The sequence below is a fragment of the Myotis brandtii genome, unplaced genomic scaffold (genome assembly GCF_000412655.1).
Source record: "Myotis brandtii unplaced genomic scaffold, ASM41265v1 scaffold53, whole genome shotgun sequence".
In the NCBI taxonomy this organism is placed as follows: Eukaryota; Metazoa; Chordata; class Mammalia; order Chiroptera; family Vespertilionidae; genus Myotis; species Myotis brandtii.
Genome location: NW_005369942.1, coordinates 6,825,864 through 6,846,085, shown reverse-complemented (window position 1 = coordinate 6,846,085; position 20,222 = coordinate 6,825,864). Strand labels below are relative to the sequence as shown.

The 20,222-nt window shown below is 52.8% G+C and overlaps 1 protein-coding gene across 4 annotated transcripts in view; it reads left to right on the top strand.

The window, feature by feature from the left end:
- Window positions 1-20,222, top strand: part of JADE1 (jade family PHD finger 1) — a 56,288-nt gene that overhangs the window by 12,813 nt on the left and 23,253 nt on the right. The window contains exons 1-4 of one of the 4 annotated variants that reach the window (XM_014548992.1): window positions 5,400-5,970; window positions 14,319-14,420; window positions 15,693-15,778; window positions 18,499-18,656. In XM_014548992.1, coding sequence (XP_014404478.1) covers window positions 18,526-18,656 — 131 coding nt within the window. In that variant the 5' untranslated portion in view covers window positions 5,400-5,970; window positions 14,319-14,420; window positions 15,693-15,778; window positions 18,499-18,525. Of the gene's footprint in view, window positions 1-4,195; window positions 4,274-5,281; window positions 5,971-14,318; window positions 14,421-15,692; window positions 15,779-18,498; window positions 18,657-20,222 lie in introns of those variants that run through there. The other 3 variants (XM_005877750.2, XM_005877753.2, XM_014548993.1) reach the window with 3 other exon arrangements.

The following is a 20,222-nucleotide window of genomic DNA, read 5'->3' as shown; positions in this document are numbered from 1 at the left end:
CCCCCCCCCCCCCTCCCTCCACCAAAGGAAACTTCAGTTTCAAGGTTGTCAGGTACATTGCTATCTCATGGACAGTTCCATGTCTCACCATAATCCATGAACGGTAATCCGGTAATCTTTCTAGCAGTGGCCACACTGAAGCTGCTGGTCTAGTTGTGTGCTTGCTGCGTCTCCCTGTGGACCATCCGTATCTTGTTCACCGTGTCTCTGGCATCAAACTCCATGCACGTTTAATTGGATTAATATTAGCTGATCCACCACTGCATTTTAACTGAGTGACAGAAGAGACTGAAAGAGGGTGATCTGCATGTAATATTGAGGCTTGGGCCAGTGAGGGGAGGAGCCTGCTCCCCGAGCAGGTGCTGCTCTGAGCAGCCACCACACCTCCCCGCTGTCTTGGCATGTCCCTCTCTACAGCGGGCAGGTGAGGAGAAAGGGGCAGAGGAGCTGCATTAGCAGAGGCTTGAGAACAGAGGAGGAGGTGTCTCCAGGGCAGAGGCCTGGCCCAGCCGAGGTAAGCTGGTCATGTTGGGAGAGAGGCTTAGGCAGAGCTGAAGGGCCAGGTGACAGGAGACCTCTGTGTTCTGCCTGGACCTGTTTGCATTGTGGAGCAAAGGGAGAGATTGGCTTGGGGCACGGCTCGATGAGGTCACCTCAGAGGAGGATTAGTTTTTAGAATAATTGGAAAGGGTAAGAAACTGTAGACAACCAAGAATGGAAGGGTGGTGCTTTAAGCAATGTAGGTATCGGTGGTTGATGACAGACCTCTGGGGCAGTGGACTTGAAGGATTCATACATTGTGAATCGATAAGCCTAGGATAAGAAGGGACGTGTATTAGTACAGAAATGAACAAATAGGTTTTTAGTGCGAAGAGGCTGCTCAGAGTAATATGCTAGGTTGGATACATGTTGTTAAATATGGTAGTGCTTTGCCCAAAATGTGTGCTTCCTCTTCCAGTTCCCTCCCCTTTGTCCTTCCCGACTTTGCTCAGAATCCGTCCTGACTCCCTCAGCCTCTGTCCCACACAGCGTGCGTTGACCACTGTCGGGCACTGACCATACTGAGCTCCTGTTGCCGTGCCTTCTCCTCAGCTGCACGGGGTCGGGACGGTCACTTCCCTCTAGTGCCTCCTAATAGCCCAGGGATTCACGTGCTTGTGGGTCATCTTCTTGCAGCTATCTCTGGAGTGTTGAGAGTAGCCCTGTGATTGATTATTACTTAAACTGATACCATCCAGATAATAGTGAGCCATTGCCCTAAAAGAGGCAGCAAAGTAGTGATGCAGGGGCCCTCTGCTCTCTCCCACTGGCTTTTACTGCACAGCTGGTTGTAGCATTCAACCACTGTATTGTGTTGCCTGAAGATAGTTACATGTATTTTGATTTCTTGATATAGTAAGTAACCCCAGGTGAGATACAGCAGCCTGATGTCAGTGCTTAAGTACATTAGAGCCTCCGAGGAGGAAATTGTGCCAGCACTCACCCTATCACCTCTCGGGGTTCCCTACAGAAGTACAGTGCAGTGTTCTCAACTCCATCACTCAAGATCTTTCAGGGCAGATGGAAATGGAGTTCATTAGAAGGAAAGTACTGTTTTCACTCTTCTTTACTTGCATGATCTTGCTTGAGAGTGTTGATGTGTGTTTAGGAGAGGAGTATCATTGCATTTTGGGCGGTGCTTGCATTTTTCATTTAGTGAGTGACTGTTAAGTGCTTTCCCTAGTTTGAGAGGAGGAAGGCGTTCTGATGCAAAAAGATTCTTCATTCTCCATGTTCTCCTGTGTAGGTACATTTAAGTTGTCTGCATCAATGAAGATGTGTAATCAGCCTTTGTTTTCCTGTTTGTCGCTGGGGTTTGAGGGGCCTTCTCAGCCTCGCACTCCTCCTCTCCACAGTTCTCACACCAGCTCAGGAGGTGGGAACTGCATTCTTCCCGCTGTGTTCTGCCACTTCACGCTGTTACTTTAAGGAATTCCTCTTTTGGTAGCACTTTCTAGTTTTTTTCTTTTTCTTTTTTTTTCTTTTTAAACTCGCTTATAATGTAGGCTCTGGGAGCTGCAGCCTTGGGATGAGTGCTCCTCTCTCTCCCTTTCCTCCCTGTGCTGCCTCCAGTGGGGTCCAGAGGGGAGCAGGGTGTCACTATGAGCAGTTAGTGTGCATGGTGACAGGGCCAGAAGATGAGCATTTCAAGTGGGGAGTGGGCCACAGGTGTTTGTGGGCCGTGGACAACTTTGACTTCCGTGAGCCTGCCCCAGGCCCCGTTGTAAGTAGCAGGGTATTAGTTATGGGTGATTGGGGTTCTGCAAGGGGATTGGGAGGGTTTAGGACTGTGACCCTGCCCCCAGGATGAAACCCTAGCCCAGGGGTCCTCAAACTTTTTAAACAGGGGGCCAGTTCACTGTCCCTCAGACCGTTGGAGGGCCAGACTATAGTTTAAAAAAAAACAACTATGAACAAATTCCTATGCACACTGCATATACTTATTTTGAAGTAAAAAAACAAAACAGGAACAAATACAATATTTGTATTTGCATGTGGCCCGCGGGCCGTAGTTTGAGGACCCCTGCCCTAGCCCATAAGACAGCTCATGACCCAGATCAGGACTTATGTCCTGGCTTTGTAAATTCTTTCAATTTTTTTTGAAGAACCCATTGGCAGACAAATATCCACACACCTTAACTGGGGTAGTGTCTCAGAAAGAAAATATAAAATATAAAATACTGGAATTCGAGATTAGGGGCCTGAATATTCGCATGAATTGCATAGGTCTATTTTGCAGGTGGGAAAATATTTTGCAGGTGTGATCATTTCTGCTTGTTTTACAGGTCCGTTTAGAGAGGAGCTCTGGGTTATTTTTCTTGGGTCTTGTTCTAGCGCAGCAATTTTCCATATCACCCTGTAGCCACACTCCTGTTCACACCACATTCTGATGTTGTGGTTCACACCATCCTGTGGCCACACTCCTGTTCACACCACATCCTGATGCTGTGGGTCACACCAACTTATGTCCACACTCTGTTCACACCAACTTTTGTCCACACTCTGTTCACACCACATTCTGATGTTGTGGTTCACACCATCCTGTGGCCACACTCCTGTTCACACCACATCCTGATGCTGTGGGTCACACCAACTTTTGTCCGCACTCTGTTCACACCACATTCTGATGCTGTGGTTCCCTGTGACTCAAAAGCCCTCCTCCCTTCCTGCGAATCCTTGATCTGCAGTAAGATCAGGGCCCTGAAGATACATCAGGGTGATCAATAATTGTAGTTTGGGAGAGTTTTTGGGTAGCTGCCCTGTGCAAATATTTCATGAGTCCATCTAAGTTCAGTTGACCGGGCCATTCAGGCTCCATCCATGGCCCTTTTTCCTAAACACAGCCTTCCTCTTACCCCATGGGGCTGAGGCCTGTTACCACCCGTGTCTAGAAGGAGCTGGCAAAGTGGGCTGGGTGTCTGTACAGCTGATTTCTTAGTGTGCTGCGTGAGGTTGGACTCCTGGACCTCCTGGAAGGAGCTGGGGTGAAGTGTAGTGAAACTGGACCACAGAGTGACCTTTTTTTGGCTTCAGTTTCCTAATGTGTCAAGGGGAGGGCTTGAGTCAGAATCCTATGGCTGTCTGGTCCTTTCCTGTCCCAGCTGTGCATCGCTGGGGGTTGGAGGTGGCTACGCGAGGCCTTTGCAATCCCACCACCCCATTTGTCTTACCTAGAATCTAGGTTATTCGGCTTTTAGGGCTGTTGCAGTGAAATATGCCTGAGAAGCATAATCATGCCCAGCGCCGTGTAAATATTCACACGTTCCGCACACCGCCCCCCTTCCTCAGACAGGAGCCTGTCTGCAGAGGAAGCACCGTGGTCGTTGCCTGGGTTTTTCCTGCAGCGCTTGCCACCGCCAGCTGAAGAGACTCCTGGAGTAGTGGCCATGCTGTCACAGGAATGAGCGAGGAACCTGGCACCTCTGGGAGACTCCTGATACGTGACTCCCCTGCCCTTCCCCCTCGGTTCTGAACCTGTTCTGTTAATGATTGCACCTAATTATGTATCTTTGGGCTTTTCACTGTTTACCATTCAAATGCTCCTTAAAGCCGATTGTTTGCTTTTGTGTGCTGTAAATCCTGGCTGCCTTCTGAAGCACAACTTGATGATTGTGTATTATCATCTTGGGTTAAGTGCTGTCTCATTGCTTTGCAGGCTGCCTGCTGTTTCCCGGGGAGATCATGAAACGAGGTCGCCTTCCCAGCAGCAGTGAGGATTCTGACGACAATGGCAGTGAGTCCTGCTTTGTTGTTCTTGGAGCCCACCAGGGTTTGGGGCCGAAACATGATTTTTTAATGTAATGCTTTAAATAGCCGAGGCCCTTGGCCTCCCGGGCAGGTCTCGCCTGTCAGGCAGGTCGTTGAACGCCAAGGCCTGGCGAAGCACCTTGAGTGATACTGCAGGTCTGTAACCACATCTCTCCGGTGAGGTGGCTGCATGGGCATTCCTCAGGCTTCTGTCTGTTACCCAAGGACGAGGAATCCAGTTCCCAGAGCCACTGGCCTGTGTGTTCCTCCTGAACATCACGTCACAGTTGCTCTTTATGAGAAGGGAACTTAACCGAAGCCAGTTAATTATCGGCCAGTTCAACCGGATACAGAGGGAGACTGAGGACTGCCTGGCGGGATGTGAAGGGTTCAGGACGGGTCTGCAGTGGTGGCGAGCCGGCGCCCCTCCCTGGCTTTGCCGGTGACTATATTTCATGCGGCTGCTGCCCGCACCGCAGCTCGCTGGCATCCTCATGTTTTCACAGTGCAGCTGAGACCCAGAAGTTAGTTGGCTTCCAGGCAGTCAAAATAAATGTCACACAGCGTCTGTGTATTGAGCAGCTAACAGACTGCTCCGCAGCTCCCCTCAGATACCGAGGGAATTTTGTCCCTAGCACAGTGCCTGAGCTCCAGCCCATTAGCGGGTGTTTTACATTAGCGATGACCCGCGGGGAACCCAGGAAGAATGCTTGCTTTCCTGTGTGATGGCAGAGGTATCGGGCCAGCTTTCCGAGTCAGGTGTATGTAAACTCCAGCTCTGATAGACGACGTCTTGGGCTGTGGCAGAGGTGTCTCTGGTGCCCTATGCAAACGGTGGACTCGGGCACGGTTCACAGGAGTGGGGGGCCAAGGGGACCTGGGGCGGTCTAGGGGACCTGGGGAGGAGATGGAGGTTCTCCTGGAAGGAGCTGGGGTGAAGTGTAGTGAAACTGGACCACAGAGTGACCTTTTTTTGGCTTCAGTTTCCTAATGTGTCAAGGGGAGGGCTTGAGTCAGAATCCTATGGCTGTCTGGTCCTTTCCTGTCCCAGCTGTGCATCGCTGGGGGTTGGAGGTGGCTACGGGAGGCCTTTGCAATCCCACCACCCCATTTGTCTTACCTAGAATCTAGGTTATTCGGCTTTTAGGGCTGTTGCAGTGAAATATGCCTGAGAAGCATAATCATGCCCAGCGCCGTGTAAATATTCACACGTTCCGCACACCGCCCCCCTTCCTCAGACAGGAGCCTGTCTGCAGAGGAAGCACCGTGGTCGTTGCCTGGGTTTTTCCTGCAGCGCTTGCCACCGCCAGCTGAAGAGACTCCTGGAGTAGTGGCCATGCTGTCACAGGAATGAGCGAGGAACCTGGCACCTCTGGGAGACTCCTGATACGTGACTCCCCTGCCCTTCCCCCTCGGTTCTGAACCTGTTCTGTTAATGATTGCACCTAATTATGTATCTTTGGGCTTTTCACTGTTTACCATTCAAATGCTCCTTAAAGCCGATTGTTTGCTTTTGTGTGCTGTAAATCCTGGCTGCCTTCTGAAGCACAACTTGATGATTGTGTATTATCATCTTGGGTTAAGTGCTGTCTCATTGCTTTGCAGGCTGCCTGCTGTTTCCCGGGGAGATCATGAAACGAGGTCGCCTTCCCAGCAGCAGTGAGGATTCTGACGACAATGGCAGTGAGTCCTGCTTTGTTGTTCTTGGAGCCCACCAGGGTTTGGGGCCGAAACATGATTTTTTAATGTAATGCTTTAAATAGCCGAGGCCCTTGGCCTCCCGGGCAGGTCTCGCCTGTCAGGCAGGTCGTTGAACGCCAAGGCCTGGCGAAGCACCTTGAGTGATACTGCAGGTCTGTAACCACATCTCTCCGGTGAGGTGGCTGCATGGGCATTCCTCAGGCTTCTGTCTGTTACCCAAGGACGAGGAATCCAGTTCCCAGAGCCACTGGCCTGTGTGTTCCTCCTGAACATCACGTCACAGTTGCTCTTTATGAGAAGGGAACTTAACCGAAGCCAGTTAATTATCGGCCAGTTCAACCGGATACAGAGGGAGACTGAGGACTGCCTGGCGGGATGTGAAGGGTTCAGGACGGGTCTGCAGTGGTGGCGAGCCGGCGCCCCTCCCTGGCTTTGCCGGTGACTATATTTCATGCGGCTGCTGCCCGCACCGCAGCTCGCTGGCATCCTCATGTTTTCACAGTGCAGCTGAGACCCAGAAGTTAGTTGGCTTCCAGGCAGTCAAAATAAATGTCACACAGCGTCTGTGTATTGAGCAGCTAACAGACTGCTCCGCAGCTCCCCTCAGATACCGAGGGAATTTTGTCCCTAGCACAGTGCCTGAGCTCCAGCCCATTAGCGGGTGTTTTACATTAGCGATGACCCGCGGGGAACCCAGGAAGAATGCTTGCTTTCCTGTGTGATGGCAGAGGTATCGGGCCAGCTTTCCGAGTCAGGTGTATGTAAACTCCAGCTCTGATAGACGACGTCTTGGGCTGTGGCAGAGGTGTCTCTGGTGCCCTATGCAAACGGTGGACGTGGGCACGGTTCACAGGAGTGGGGGGCCAAGGGGACCTGGGGGGGTCTAGGGGACCTGGGGAGGAGATGGAGGTTGGGAGGGGAGGGAGCCCGGGGAGGAGATGGAGGTTGGGAGGGGAGGGTGCCCGGGGAGGAGATGGAGGTTGGGAGGGGAGGGAGCCCGGGGAGGAGATGGAGGTTGGGAGGGAGGGGACCTGGGGAAGGGATGGAGGTTGGGAGGGGAGGGGGCCCTGGGAGGAGATGGAGGTTGGGAGGGGAGGGGTCCCCAGGGAGGAGATGAAGGCTGGGAGGGCAGGAGGCCCGGAGGCCCAGGGAGGAGATGGAGGTTGGGAGGGGAGGGGGCCCGGGGAGGAGATGGAGGTTGAGCAGGTCCTGAACGATGAAATAATTTTTAGGCGAACAGGATCGTTTTGGTTTTCTGGTCTCCCAGTTTTCGGTAGATTGAAAGCTGCAAATTAGAGAGCAGGGCTTTGCTGCGGTGGGGGCTACACTGATAGCCACAGGGAACGTGGAGGGAGGGGACCAGGTACATAAAAGCATCTCAAACACAAGGGATTCGGTTGCCACTCTGGTGCAGGCGTGGAGCAGTGGGAAGTAGAGTTGGTGGCTGTGGGAGGGGGGTCGGAGTTTGGGGGCACGAGTAAGTTAAGCTGTGACCAGATCAGGAAGCAGCTGAGGGGTTGGGACTTGGGGGCAGGCTGCGGGGACGCTGCCGTTTGGCACAGGGAGGAGTGAGTGGGAGAGAGAAAGAGACCAGGAGCGGGGCTCCGGAGAGAGGGCTTTCCTTTTATTTCCGGGAGAGCTCTTGAGGGTCTGAGCCCGGGCGCAGGCGTCCAGCCTCCTGTCCGCGCTTTCACGGAGCCGTCTGAGCTTCGCGGCCCTCACTGCCTGTTTAATATCTGCTTGGCGTTTCACTCCTTGAGGCAAAAACATGCGTAGGTAATGTTGTCTGCCCCCTGTGGTGCCTGTCAAAGTGTCCTCGGAACGGACAAGAGCTCAGTAAATGCTTGTGGAGTACAGTACACACTGCAGTCCTGCAGCAATTTTAAAGATCTTGCTTTTTGGTCACAGTTCGTCAGAGGGTTTCCCGAACGGGCTCCGCACTGGCTGTGCCGGGTGGAAGGCTGAGCCCCGTGTCAGTGTCCTGGTGGCGCTGGCAGCAGGTCCTGCTCACTCTGTCCCCACCACTGCCTCAGCTCCTCCCCTGCAGAGCCCGGCTCACAGAGGTTCTGGAATGTTCCCCCAGAATTAGGCCCTCCCCTCTCTGGACTCCAGCTGCCCAATTGGATGGAAATTTTCTAATCCAGTGTAACCGAGGAAGTGAATTTTAAAATGCTATTTAATTTCAATTAATTTAAATTTTAAAAGCCACGTGTGACTAGTGATGACTGTATTGGATAGTGCAGCTCTGGGCGGGCCCCATCCGCTCTTCCAGGAGCCTCAGCTCAGGCCGGGGCTTAAACAACAGAATTATTTTCTCACGGTTCGGAGGCTAGAAATTCAGGATCGAAGTGTTGACAGGTTGACTGTCTCTCTGAGGCCTCTCTCCTTGGCGTGCAGGTGGCTGCCGTCTCGCGCGTGTCCTCACATGGCCTTCTGTGCGCGGGCTCCCCTGCGTCCGTGTGCCCAGTGTTCTCTTCTTACGAGGACACCAGTGAGCTTGGACCAGGGTCCACCCATAGACCTCATTTAACTTAATCCCCCCTTTAAAGGCCCTGCTCCAGATACATCCCATTCTGAGGCACTGGGGGCCTGGCTTCCACCTAGGAATGCTGGGGGACACAATTCAGCCCATAACAGCTATAGAAGACCACATGTTTCACCTAAACATGCACCCCTTCCCACCCTTCCCAAGCTCTGGTTAAAAATGAAGGAGGAGAGCAGCCACAGTCCCCACTAAAAGTGTGTCCATCGAAAGTCACCCTTCTGGTGACAGGCTATTTTCTTCCTCCTCCTAATGCGCTCATATCCATGTGGGGGGCAGAGGGTTCAGGTCGGTGTTTAGAGGGTCCTGGGGGTTAATTAGAGAGACAACCAAGCTGTAAACATGGCAACGCCGCTCCATCCAAGAGTAGGGCTGGGCAGGACTAGACGTGGACAGGTCATCTTTGCCAGGCAGCTGGTTTGGTGTAGAGCAGGCATTGATGCCTCATAGCCGTGCTGTCCACCCAGGCCTAGTGTTGGGCAGTTACGGTGCCTGGTGGTAGTGGTGAGCACCCTGGCACGCCCAGCCTTAGAAAACATGCACGTCACCCACGGAACCACCCCTCTCCACCTTCCCCGAGGGCAGCTCCTTCGAGGCCCATAGGCACTGGAGCCGCCCGTCCTTTTGTGAAGTGAGGTGCCGTCTCCGCTGCAGTCAGGTCCCCAGGCCCGAGCCGGCCCCCAGCAGATCTGGGCACTTGGAAAGCCCTGCTTGCAAGAAGGGCTGGGTCTGCAGTGGCTGCTCTCCAGCCTGCAGCCCTGACGGGATTCTGGCAGCAGCTCCAGCCCAGTGCAGAGCGTGTCCAAGTGGAGGAGAGGGAGCTGCTGACGTCAGCGTGGGGCCGCAGCCACGCCTCGCCGCCGGCCTGGGGCTGGAGCCGGGTCAGGGAGCAGCAGTGTGGTATTTACTGTGGGGAGTGGACGGGCGTTTTCTGTGCCAGTGCGGGCCTTCCTCCAGCTGCCGGAGCCTCTCCAGGTGCCCCGGGGGGCCAGCCCTACTCTTGGATGGAGCAGCGTTGCGGTGTTTTCAGGCTGCGCCTGTAATTGCTGGGCTCCTGGGACGGGGTGGCCCTGCCAGCCTCTGAAGTTGCACACGGTGCCAAGGGGTGGCAGGGAAACAGGCCCTTCATTTCCTGCTTCCCTGCCGGGGATCCTCAGCCCTTAGGGGTTTCTGCAAATGTGCGGATGGGGCCACCAGCTATTTCCAGCATTTCCAGCACCTAAAGGAGGTCTCGTTTCACCAGTAATAAAGCTGCAGAGGCTCACTGAGACATCGTGTTCTTGCTTTGGCAGGAATCATGTGTTGCTGGTTATCTCAGGCCAGTTAACAGCTCTGATCAGCATCCTTATATTTTTTTTCATGTAAAAGTAAGACAAGAATTAAATAGAACAGAAAGAAGACTGTTCATTTGGCCAGTTTTTTAAACACGTGGGGGCTTTGGCCAGGAGAAGGGAGCCAAGTGTAAGTGGTGTTTTTGGTGTTTTGGTTGTTTTAAAATGTGCCTCTCTCTCAAAGATCCAGAGGGAAGTTAAATTGGTTCTTTTATTTTCCACAAAGAGAGCAGAGGTGTGCTGATAGGTCAGAGTTTTTCCTAAAATTGTGAAGCAAGGCTTCCTTTTTCGGTCTGATGTCCTCCGTTTCAGGGCTGGGTCCACCTCCCTGTGGAAAGCCGGGTGTGGCCGGGGGTCTGGAACCAGGCGCCTGTGCCGCTGGGACACACTCCTGTTGAGTGCAGTTCTGCAGCTGAGCTCGGCTCCACCTCCTGTCCCACGAATGGGCAGGAAAGATTGCTGAGTCAGATCCACACCGACTACTGTTGCAGCTGGTAATGCAGGCCGACGGCTGGCAAGCGTGAAGTTATGTGGGGGCTGTTTTTCTGGGCTCTCCAGCTTACCGGCAGCGGTGAAGGCACCATCATTTTTAGCGGATGAAACAGACTCTCCGTATCACTGCATTTGATGGATTCCCATCCAGTTTTTGGTAACTTGTCTTCCTTTTCTGTTTGGCTGGCTGTGCTTGGTCACCTCCACACACGTCTTCGGTGGTTTCTCTGCTCTGTCTCCGTTCTGCTCCTGTTTGACTGTACCTTTAATTTGCTCCTTTTCCACAGGAGTTGCATCGGGTGACACACCCAGGAGTTGCGTAGGAATCACTGAAATGGGAACTTTGGCTTGAGTTCTGCAGAATGTACACTGTGCCCATGTCTCCTCAAGGCCCACAGGTGGCTTTGCCCCTTTTCAAACCCAACTGGTGGCTTGGCTTTGACATTGATGGAAAGGGTAACAGCTTGGGCTCGAGGAGCCACTGGCACAAAGGATCCTGGGCATGGACTAACCTCTGTGGCCCTGGGACTTGGACCTCGCAGGAGGGCTGGGGGCTGGGAATCAAACGCATGTGCCAGTTGGTTGAAGTACCCAGTGCACTAAGTATGTCGGAACGTGCCTGGGCCAGTTCTTTGAATGTATGTGTTACGCTTCTGTATTTTGGAAGTCGGCAGTGATTTGGACCATGGAGCTGAGCTCTGCTGGGGAGGAAGAGCTGGGGTAAGCATAGGGTCAGCCCCTGATAGAAACAGCGGCTGTATCCGAGACTTGCTTCCTATCACCCTGTTACAGTGAATAGCCAGTGACTGCATGAACTCAGCTAACTTTCCGATAGGAATTTCCATGGCTCTGCTTGACTTGCACAGGGCGAGGCTAGCCGTCCCTGGGAGTAACGCATGGGCCCTCTCAGGTCTGCGCTGGCAGTTGATGCTGGCCGGCCACTAGACGTCATGCTGGCCGGTTCTAAGCATCTTACCTGGTTAAGCCGGTTTAACAGGACGGGAGCCACCAGCATGTTGTTTTCTAGTGCCAGACGCAGGGTCTGAGACACAGGAGACGCACCACTAGGTCCGTGGCCAGGTTCTTCTGTCATTTGCATTTTGTGGTGTGAACACCCAGGCCACCATTCATTCTAATTTCTCAACCTTGCATGCAATGCACAACCTGGGAGGCTTAACACACATGAGCTACTATGCGTGAAAGTCATGTGCAACACGTATTAGATTTACTCTTGAGGCTTTTCCTTATTTTAGATCTGGGGCAACTCAGTGTGGCTATTTTTAATATTTCAAAGGAGCACGTTTGCACTATCAGAAAGCTGGTGTGCACAGGACCCGTGCCCATGGTATTGCCATCTGCGAGCCTTTGTAACTTTTTAATGGAAGGTGGGGATATTAAAACAAAACAAGACATTTTTTCATTCATTCTTTACAGTATTTAATATACAATATTGTTACTCTCACAGCATAAGAATTTCTGAAGTTGCTTACATTTGTCACGGAGTGGACTTAACTTCAGATACTCTCTTGTGTGTGGTCAATAAAATAGTCACAGACATCATTACCAGATTAGAATTCCCAGCTCCTCTCCTGAAAACAGAAAGAAAACAAAACAAAATGTTGCCTAACTGGTTTGGCTCAGTGGATAGAGCGTCGGCCTGCGGAAAAGGTCCCATGAAAACAGAAAGAAAACAAAACAAAATGTTGCCTAACTGGTTTGGCTCAGTGGATAGAGCGTCGGCCTGCGGACTGAAAGGTCCCAGGTTCCATTCCGGTCAAGGGCATGTACCTTGGTTGCGGGCACTTCCCCAGTGGGGAGTGTGCAGGAGGCAGCTGATCGATGTTTCTCTCTCATTGATGTTTCTGACTCTATCTCTCTCCCTTCCTCTCTGTAAAAAAATCAATAAAATATATTTAAAAAACAAAACAAAACAAAACAAAATGTTACTTGTCACATTCTTAATTTAGTCTGCCATTAAACGTTAGCACTCAGAACAACGCAGAACGCAGCCCCACCCAGCGCGGCCTCGGCACACAGTTTCTGAGAACTGGCCCGTGGCAGGTGTTTGCCGAGATAAGTCTGTCTCCCCGTTCTTTCAGGGTTTGAAATGCTCTCGTTTCTGGTTTCATAATTCTTTCCCATCCAGCATCACCTAGCTTTTTTTCAGTTACAAAGGGATGCAAATTATTTTTGTTTGGACCATATTCTGGGAGTTACTTGACCATCTGAGAACCGTCCGGAGAGAGCCTGGCTGAGGGGGGAGGACTGGGCAGGGACGTCAGGACACTTGCGCAAGTCTCCACTGTGGACTTCCTGGGAACCTGTGGATGTCGCTGCATTCTAATCCGGAGGCCGTGGCCCCACCAGGCTGCCTTTACATGTACCATTGCTTCATTTTCCTGGAGCTCAAACCTCACTTCCGATAGGCAAAACTGGAGTGTGTTCTCTGTGCCTGCTGCCTCCAGTTCTGAAGTGACGGGGATGGTTTTCGCCGAGTATGACGGTCCTGAACAGCGACACCACATTCTTGTCCACTTTTAAAAACATTCATTGAGGATCTGCTGTGTGAAGGAGATCAGGAGGAAGAGACCACCCGCAACAGAGACCTGAGCTGGACCCGCCGCTGACGTGGGAGGGTCCGCTGGTCCCAGCCCACATTCCCATCTGGATGGGCTGCAAAGTCTCGGCTTTACGCGAGCCACCTGTGCCAAGTAAAACGGAGCATTTTCTTTTTCTTGGTTGTTAGTGGATGATAGAAAACCATCAGGTATCTCCTGCCCACCTTAAAAGTGGACACTCTGATAAGTTCTGGCATGTTTACAGCCATAAAACTCAAGGAAATTCTTCCCTCCCACCTTCCCCCTCATCAGAGGATCCACTTTCTGTCGCTGGAGATTCGTGTATGTTTTTCAGAGTTTTCTGTAAGTGGAGAAATATGCTACAGACTGTCTGGTTTCCTTCACTCGAAGTAGTTATTCCAGCATCGTCCACATGGCCTGCCTCAGAAGCGCCTTTCTTGGTGCAGGGTAGTGTTCCACTGAATGGATATATACCACCGTTTGTGTATCCATGCCGTCTGTTGGCGCATGTGTGGGTAGGTTCTGGGTTTTGGCCTTTATTAGGCTAATAACATTTCTCACATCAGTGATAATTGAAACGCCCCCCCCCCCGCCCCCCCAGTCTCACTTTCTATAAAGTGGGTTTAATAGGATTAACTTTGACTTCTCTCCCGTCCTATGCATCGTGCCCATTAAAAGGAAGAGGAATGGACCGCTGCTGGGTGGACCGGTGTTTCTCTCGGGTGGTATTACTATCAGGTGCCAGGTCTGCAGCGCCTTCGGTTCTCTGTTGTAAAAAGTAAGTGTGGTGCAGACACCCACTTCTCAAGGATAGAGAAGCAGCAGTTTCTGTGTGACCGTCACTGCTTCGGTTGTTCCATGCCAGCAAAGCTGCAGGCTCCTGGGGGCCTTGGAAACGATGCTAGAGGGATGCTGACAGATGCCCAAGAAAAGGCAACAAAGTCCCCAACCCACCAATGACAGGAGTGTGGTTTCTGCTTAGTTCTGAAAGGACTCGCCTTCCTCCACCCCATGTGAGGTTTACAGTATAGCAGTGGGATGAATGGTCCTTGTTAAATTTCTGGGATTGTTCCTTTCATTATATCCCTTCCATAGTCACCCAGAGGGAAGGATCATGCCTTCCTGCCCTAATAACCCTCCCCCTCCTGAGATCCCCGGGCCCTGAGCCGCCGAGGGGCCTGCAGGACCCCAGGGTGAGAGAGGCCTCCTAAAGGCACGAGCCCCCCAGCACCTTCCTCTCCAGGTTCCAGCCTTGGCTTCTGTCTTTGCTTTTTCCAGTGATGACAGGATTTGGAACCTCTGTAAGTTGGGTTCACCCTAGTGACCCAGAATATTTCTATGTGGGCGTGAAACAGTCTAGTTCACATTCCCTATTTCTTAAAAAAGCATTTTCTAGACGCTTTACTGAGTGCGGCTACAGGGGCCACCTGTAGGAGGAGGACTGATTCTGCTGTCCTAACAGTCGCCCATTTACGGGCCTCAGAACTGGTGAGTGTGGGTGTGCCAGAGGGAAGCTTGGCGATAGATCCCCTTCAGTCTCCGTCATCACAAATCCGATGATAGGCTTACGTCCAGATTCTATCTCTTAGTGTCCCCAAGGTCTCATGCGTACTTTGGTTCTGTCCCTTATCTCTGGAATCTATAGAGATAAGAGCTTCAGTTTGAGTGACAGTAGGATGGCAGTTCCCTCCGGTTTTGGCTTTGAAGGGGGGGGGGGGCGGGTGTTAATTTCTGGGAAATGGTAGGTATGTGTTCAGGGTGGAGGTGAGACATTGCAGGTGGGGCACCCACAAACAGGAGGCCGCAGCCAGTGGTGCGAGTGGGGGCCGCCCGGGAGTCTGGGGCGATGGGCAGTGAGTTCATACAACTTTGCCATTGATTGGACCTGTCCTGAGTGAGGAGGGCCTAGGGCAGCGGTTCTCAACCTGTGGGTCGCGACCCCTTTGGCGGTCAAACGACCCTTTCACAGGGGTCGCCTAAGACCATCCTGCATATCAGATATTTACATTACGATTCATAACAGTAGCAACATTACAGTTCTGAAGTAGCAACGAACATAATTTTATGGTTGGGTCACAACATGAGGAACCGTATTTAAAGGGCCAGAAGGTTGAGAACCACTGGTCTAGGGTGACTTAGATTTCTGACTTCAAGTAGAAACGTGATACTCACCAGGTTAAGAATAGACGGGGGAGGACAGGTTTGGGTCAAAGGTTGGGCCCAGTTTTGTAGCGCTGAGGTGACAGCTCTGGAGCGATGTCTTCATTTGAGGTGAACATGCACCTGGAGCCGGGGCTGGAGGAGAGTGTGAGGTGCAGGTCTGACCATCTCCTGCTCGAGCCGGGCAGGGCCTGGGCCTGGGCGAGCGGAGAGGCACAGAGAGGGGCACCAGGAGTTTTGAGGTTGGCCTTAGGATTTAGCATAAAGATCTTAATCTTCGCATTAAGAAAGTTTCCTAAAAACTCAGTGAGATGTTTTCCAGTGTGTATTTAGCATCGGGAGACTTTGACCCTCTTAACTTCAGACGTGCAGGCTTCTGGCCCAGAGCCTGTGTCCTCCTGTGTGCTGTGCTGGGGGTCCCATGAGGCCCGCCCGGGTGAGCGTTAGGAGGGGCTCTGAGCGTCCAGTGCTCTGGCCCAGCGTCATGGCTGTCTTATGCGGGGTGTGGAAGTGAGCCTTGCTGAGTTTGGTTAAAGAAAACTGAGCACTCAGTGATTTCTGCACTTTTAATTGTTCCTCTGTGGCTATTTGTGTCTTTAGGCCTGTCCACCACTTGGTCTCAGAATTCCCGGTCCCAGCACAGGAGAGGTTCCTGCTCCAGACATGAAGATCGGAAGCCTTCCGAGGTATTTCCCCAATGCTGGCGTGACGTATGTCAGACACGTGCGCATGAGAACACGTGACGACATACAGGCCCGAGGCTGATACTGATGTCTGTCTGTGAAACTCGGGCAAGTTATGTAACCTTTCTGTGCCTCAGTTTCCAACCCTGTAAGATGGAGATAGCGTAGGTGGTTACCTCAGGACTATTATGAGGATTAAGGGGTTAATACACAGAGGTCAACACATACAAAGCACATAAAAAAGTGCTCAGTAACTGTTAGCTATTATTTTTATTAATTATATTCTTCTTTTCCTTTTCTGTTCCCTGTTTGCTGGCTCCCAACAACTTTTCCTCTGGCCAGGACATGCGCGAGTTCGGCTCCTGCCAGTCACTGCCAGCCTCAAGTTAGTTTTAGCCATAAATTTGTGGCTTACTTGGCAACAACAATATAATTCTGGGAATTTTGTTTTGGGGATTACGCTTAAGGCTTTTCCCTTTTTCATTTTGTTTCTCATCTTAATGTCTCCCCTGCTCCCCATTTTGTTCTCTCTCTAGCTGTCATCTGTCATTCTATTTAAGATTGTTTTTTTGGTGTGTCTCTCTGCTGGCTTTTGTTGACTGGGGGCTCCTACCAGCCCCGAGGTGTTTCCTCTGAACACCTCCGCTGGGCTCCGAGCACTGATATCGCGGGAGAAAAGGCACTGAAGTTCAAGTGAGCAGGTTGTAGGAAAGGGAGTCTTTGGTTCTGCCCCTTGGTGTGGTGCTGCCTCTTGGTGGGGTGACCTCACAGACGGCCTCGCCCACGGCCTCACCTGCAGCACGCCTGTTTCTCTGCTGAATGGGGCGTGTGGGGTGCTGTGTTGGAGTGTAGCAGAGACTCCTTCTCTAAGAGGAAGTAAGGAGCACACATCCTTTAGAATCGTAGAAACCTCCCCAGGAGACACTTAAACGTTGGGGAAGGTGGTGGTTTTACCGCCCTGGCTATTCCAGTCTCTGTCCCCCGGAGCCCGCACTGCCCGCTTCCCTTTTGGTGGCCCCGGAGCGGCCAGGTCTTTTGCTCCTTTTTTCTTTAACTCCCCGTGCTGCGTTCACACCCTGCTGTCTTTCTTATGTACTCCTGTGCTTTCAGGGCAGGAATGCGGGGGCTGGGGGACATCAGTGCCTCCATCCCTGCCTCCTCATTACCTTCCCCTTCCCCCCCTACCCCCCACACCTGGACTCCGCCTTGTCCCTGACCCATGTTTTCTTTCCAGATTTTTTCTAAGATTTCTCTGACTTCAAACACCTTTATACTAAAGCACTAGCGTTGAATTCTGCCAGGGACCCGGATGTCCATTTGGGGGCACCTGTTTTGGTTCTTGAGCACCCCCGCCCGAGTCTGAGTAAGGGAGTGGTGGCTGCCATTTCTCGTTACTGCAGTTTGATTCTCCTTCTTTGGAAAACGCCTGATTTTTTTCACTTGCAAGACAGTTGGAATGTGTTTTTAGTCTGATTTTCTTCCTGAAGCTGTGGACCTAGACTTTTGTTTTAAAGGACTTTTTCTTTGGGGCGGGGAGGCCCTGGCCTGGCCGGGTACCTGCTTTCGGATCAGTGCCGATCTTCCTGTGCTTTTGTGGGGACTGCGAGGTTCTCTCTGTTCCTGGGCGCTGGGAGCAGGGAGTGGCGTGCTGGGGAGAGCTCAGACACTGCTCTGGAGAAGTGTATTAAAGTCATCACCAGCTTGAAAAGCCACCAGGAAAAACAAACATGGCCCTATTAGCCGGGAGAGAATGTGAGCTGTGCTCCGCAGCACAAGAAAGAACCCCCTGTCCTTCTCAGGGGGAGCGAGCTCAGCATTGTGACTTGTGTAAACAGAGAGCGTGGCCTTCAGATGCAGGCTCGCTCCCTGCCAAGTGCGGCTCTGGTGCCAGGGTCAGCGCTGTCGCCCAGAGACAGGCGTGGACGAGGAGACGGTGCCGGCTCCGGCCCCGCCAGGGCAGCAGGCCTGCAGGACGCCTTTGTGCGTCCCCTCGGGGCCCTGACACAAGCTGGAGGAGCTGTCTTGGCTGAGAGTCCTTTTGAGACTTGTGCGTCTGTTTCTGGCAGGGAGCGGAGAGGGCAGTACCTTGCTTGTCTTCTTTCCCTCTCTCCTTCTCCTGCCTCCTTCCCATGCTGCACAAACAGCGCCTCCCTTGTAGCAGTTGTGCCGGGAAAGGTGTGCAAGTGGGCACGTGCTGTAAGGCCCGTTCTCGGACCAGACTCCCAGGCCTGTCACTGCTTCTGTCCCAGCCTCTTTGCCTGGCAAGAGCCAGCTGGGACCTGACCTCCCAGACACCTCGCTATATTCCCTGGGGCCTGAGGTGGGGCTGGCGAGGTGGAGTGCAGAAGGGGAGGTCCTGGTGGTTCCGGGTTCCGGGTTTGGGTTTGAAGTTGCTACAAGGCCAGTGGAGCTTTGTTTCTTAAATACCATCAAGAGCAGGCCTCCCTGCAGGGGTCCCGCCCACGGTTTCAGCAGCGCTCTGTGAACTGAGAGTTCTGGGAGGCTGCTTTGCTGATGCTATTGCAGCTGCTGTGTGGACGTGGAGCCACCGAGCCTGAAGCCAGGGTGTGGCAGGCTCAGGGCTTCCTGTCACAGGCCAGACTGGTTCTCTGTTGATCCAGTGACCTTGTTACACGGCAGCTCCATGGTTACCCTGCAGCTGCCAGTGCTCTGAATAAGAAAGCAAATATCAAATGTCCGTGACCCTGTCTCTCCCTCTCCAGGTGTTTAGGACAGACCTGATCACCGCCATGAAGCTACATGACTCCTACCAGCTGAACCCTGATGAGTACTACGTGTTGGCAGATCCCTGGAGACAGGAGTGGGAGAAGGGGGTGCAGGTGCCAGTCAGCCCTGGGACCATCCCTCAGCCTGTGGCCAGGTAGACATGCCCCGAGGAGAACAGCTTTGCCTCCCCCGTGGGGCCTGTGTGCCCCTCAGCCAGGTGCCAAGAAGGGCAGTGTGTCCTCAGCACTGAGGTCCCCGTGGGCGTAGGAACACGTCAGGTCCACAGGACAGTGACTTGGAGGACTGGCTGGGGGATTTGGATGTTTGCACCCCCTGCTGTCCCTCTGCCTGCACTTGCATCCCCACCCTTGGTCACATTCATGCTGCAAAGCAGCTCTGCTGGGCCCGGGGAAAGGTGGCCTCCTGGTCCCATGGTGGCCACTCCCCCTTTGGAGGAGGACAGGTGGGGTAGCCAGGTTAGGTATGTGGAGGGGAGTTTGGGGAGATGAATGGATTAGGTGAGCTCTCCTATGGATTGACTTTGCCCAGTTCTTCTTGTGGGGCTTTGTCTCGATTGACTTACAAACCACTTTCCCCCCTGAGGGTCGGGTCCTCAGTGACTCAGCTTAGCTAGAAGCTGCAGCCGTTTGCTCTTGTCCACCCATCCAGCTCCCCCCAACCCTGGGCTGCTGGCGGGGAGAGAGGAGGGAGTGCCCTGTGCTCAGCTGGCGCCGGGCTTCTCTGCTGTTGCATCCTCACCATCCCCGAGTGTGGACGGAGCTTGCCTAACCCTAACCCTAACCCTAACCCTCGCCCACTCTGTGTCTCTCCAGGCACTGGAGATGATCGAGTTTGGTCATTGCTCTTCGGGATCTCTGCGACAAATGTCCCCCTAGATCTGCAGGTTTAGATGCTGGGTGGTTCTGGTTGGAGGAAAGGGATTAGATGATGGGTGGGGCGGCCTCCATAGGCCGGACTCCTGGCCTGTGGGTGGGCCCATCACTGGGCTCTCGGGATGAGCAATGTGTTTGCCTTAGAGTGCACGCCTGGGGCACGACACCAGCCCGGCAATCCCAAGCTGGGAATTTTTCACCAATTTGTTCATTACATTTGGGAGCCCATAACACAGCCTATGGACATTTTCAGCTGAACAAAAGCCTGCTCTTGGTTGAGGAGGAGAAATAACTGTCCACTTAGCCCATCTCAGTGTCCTGTAGATAAAATCACTTTTGTAATGATAAAGGTGATGATGAAACTTGGACACCTTCAAAGTTTTGGACAACTTGATGTTCACACAAACTGCTAAACAGAGATGTGGAGGGCTGTGTGGACTCCCTGTCGGGGTGGTCTCATAGTGTCACGTGCCATCACAGCCTTCGAGGGGGGCATGGTGGATGAGGCTGCTTCAGGTGCTAGGTGGGGGCAGAGGGTAGGGTAAGGAGGAGAGGGAGCGCGGGTCCATGCCCTGGGATGTTGGGAGAGGCCCCGGCTGGGCTCACTCTGGTTCCTGGACCGCTGAGTAATGGCTGAGGTCTGGTTTATTTTTAAGGTCAGACAGAGGGCGTTTCTCCCCGTGGTTCCCCAGCATCAGCTGTGGCTGCTCTTGCTCCTCGATGTTCTCGGGAACCCAGTGCTTGGCGTCCAGCAGGCTGGGTGGTTCTGGTTGGAGGAAAGGGCTCGAATGGGCAATGCTGAGCACCTAAGCGGCCACAGCACCTGC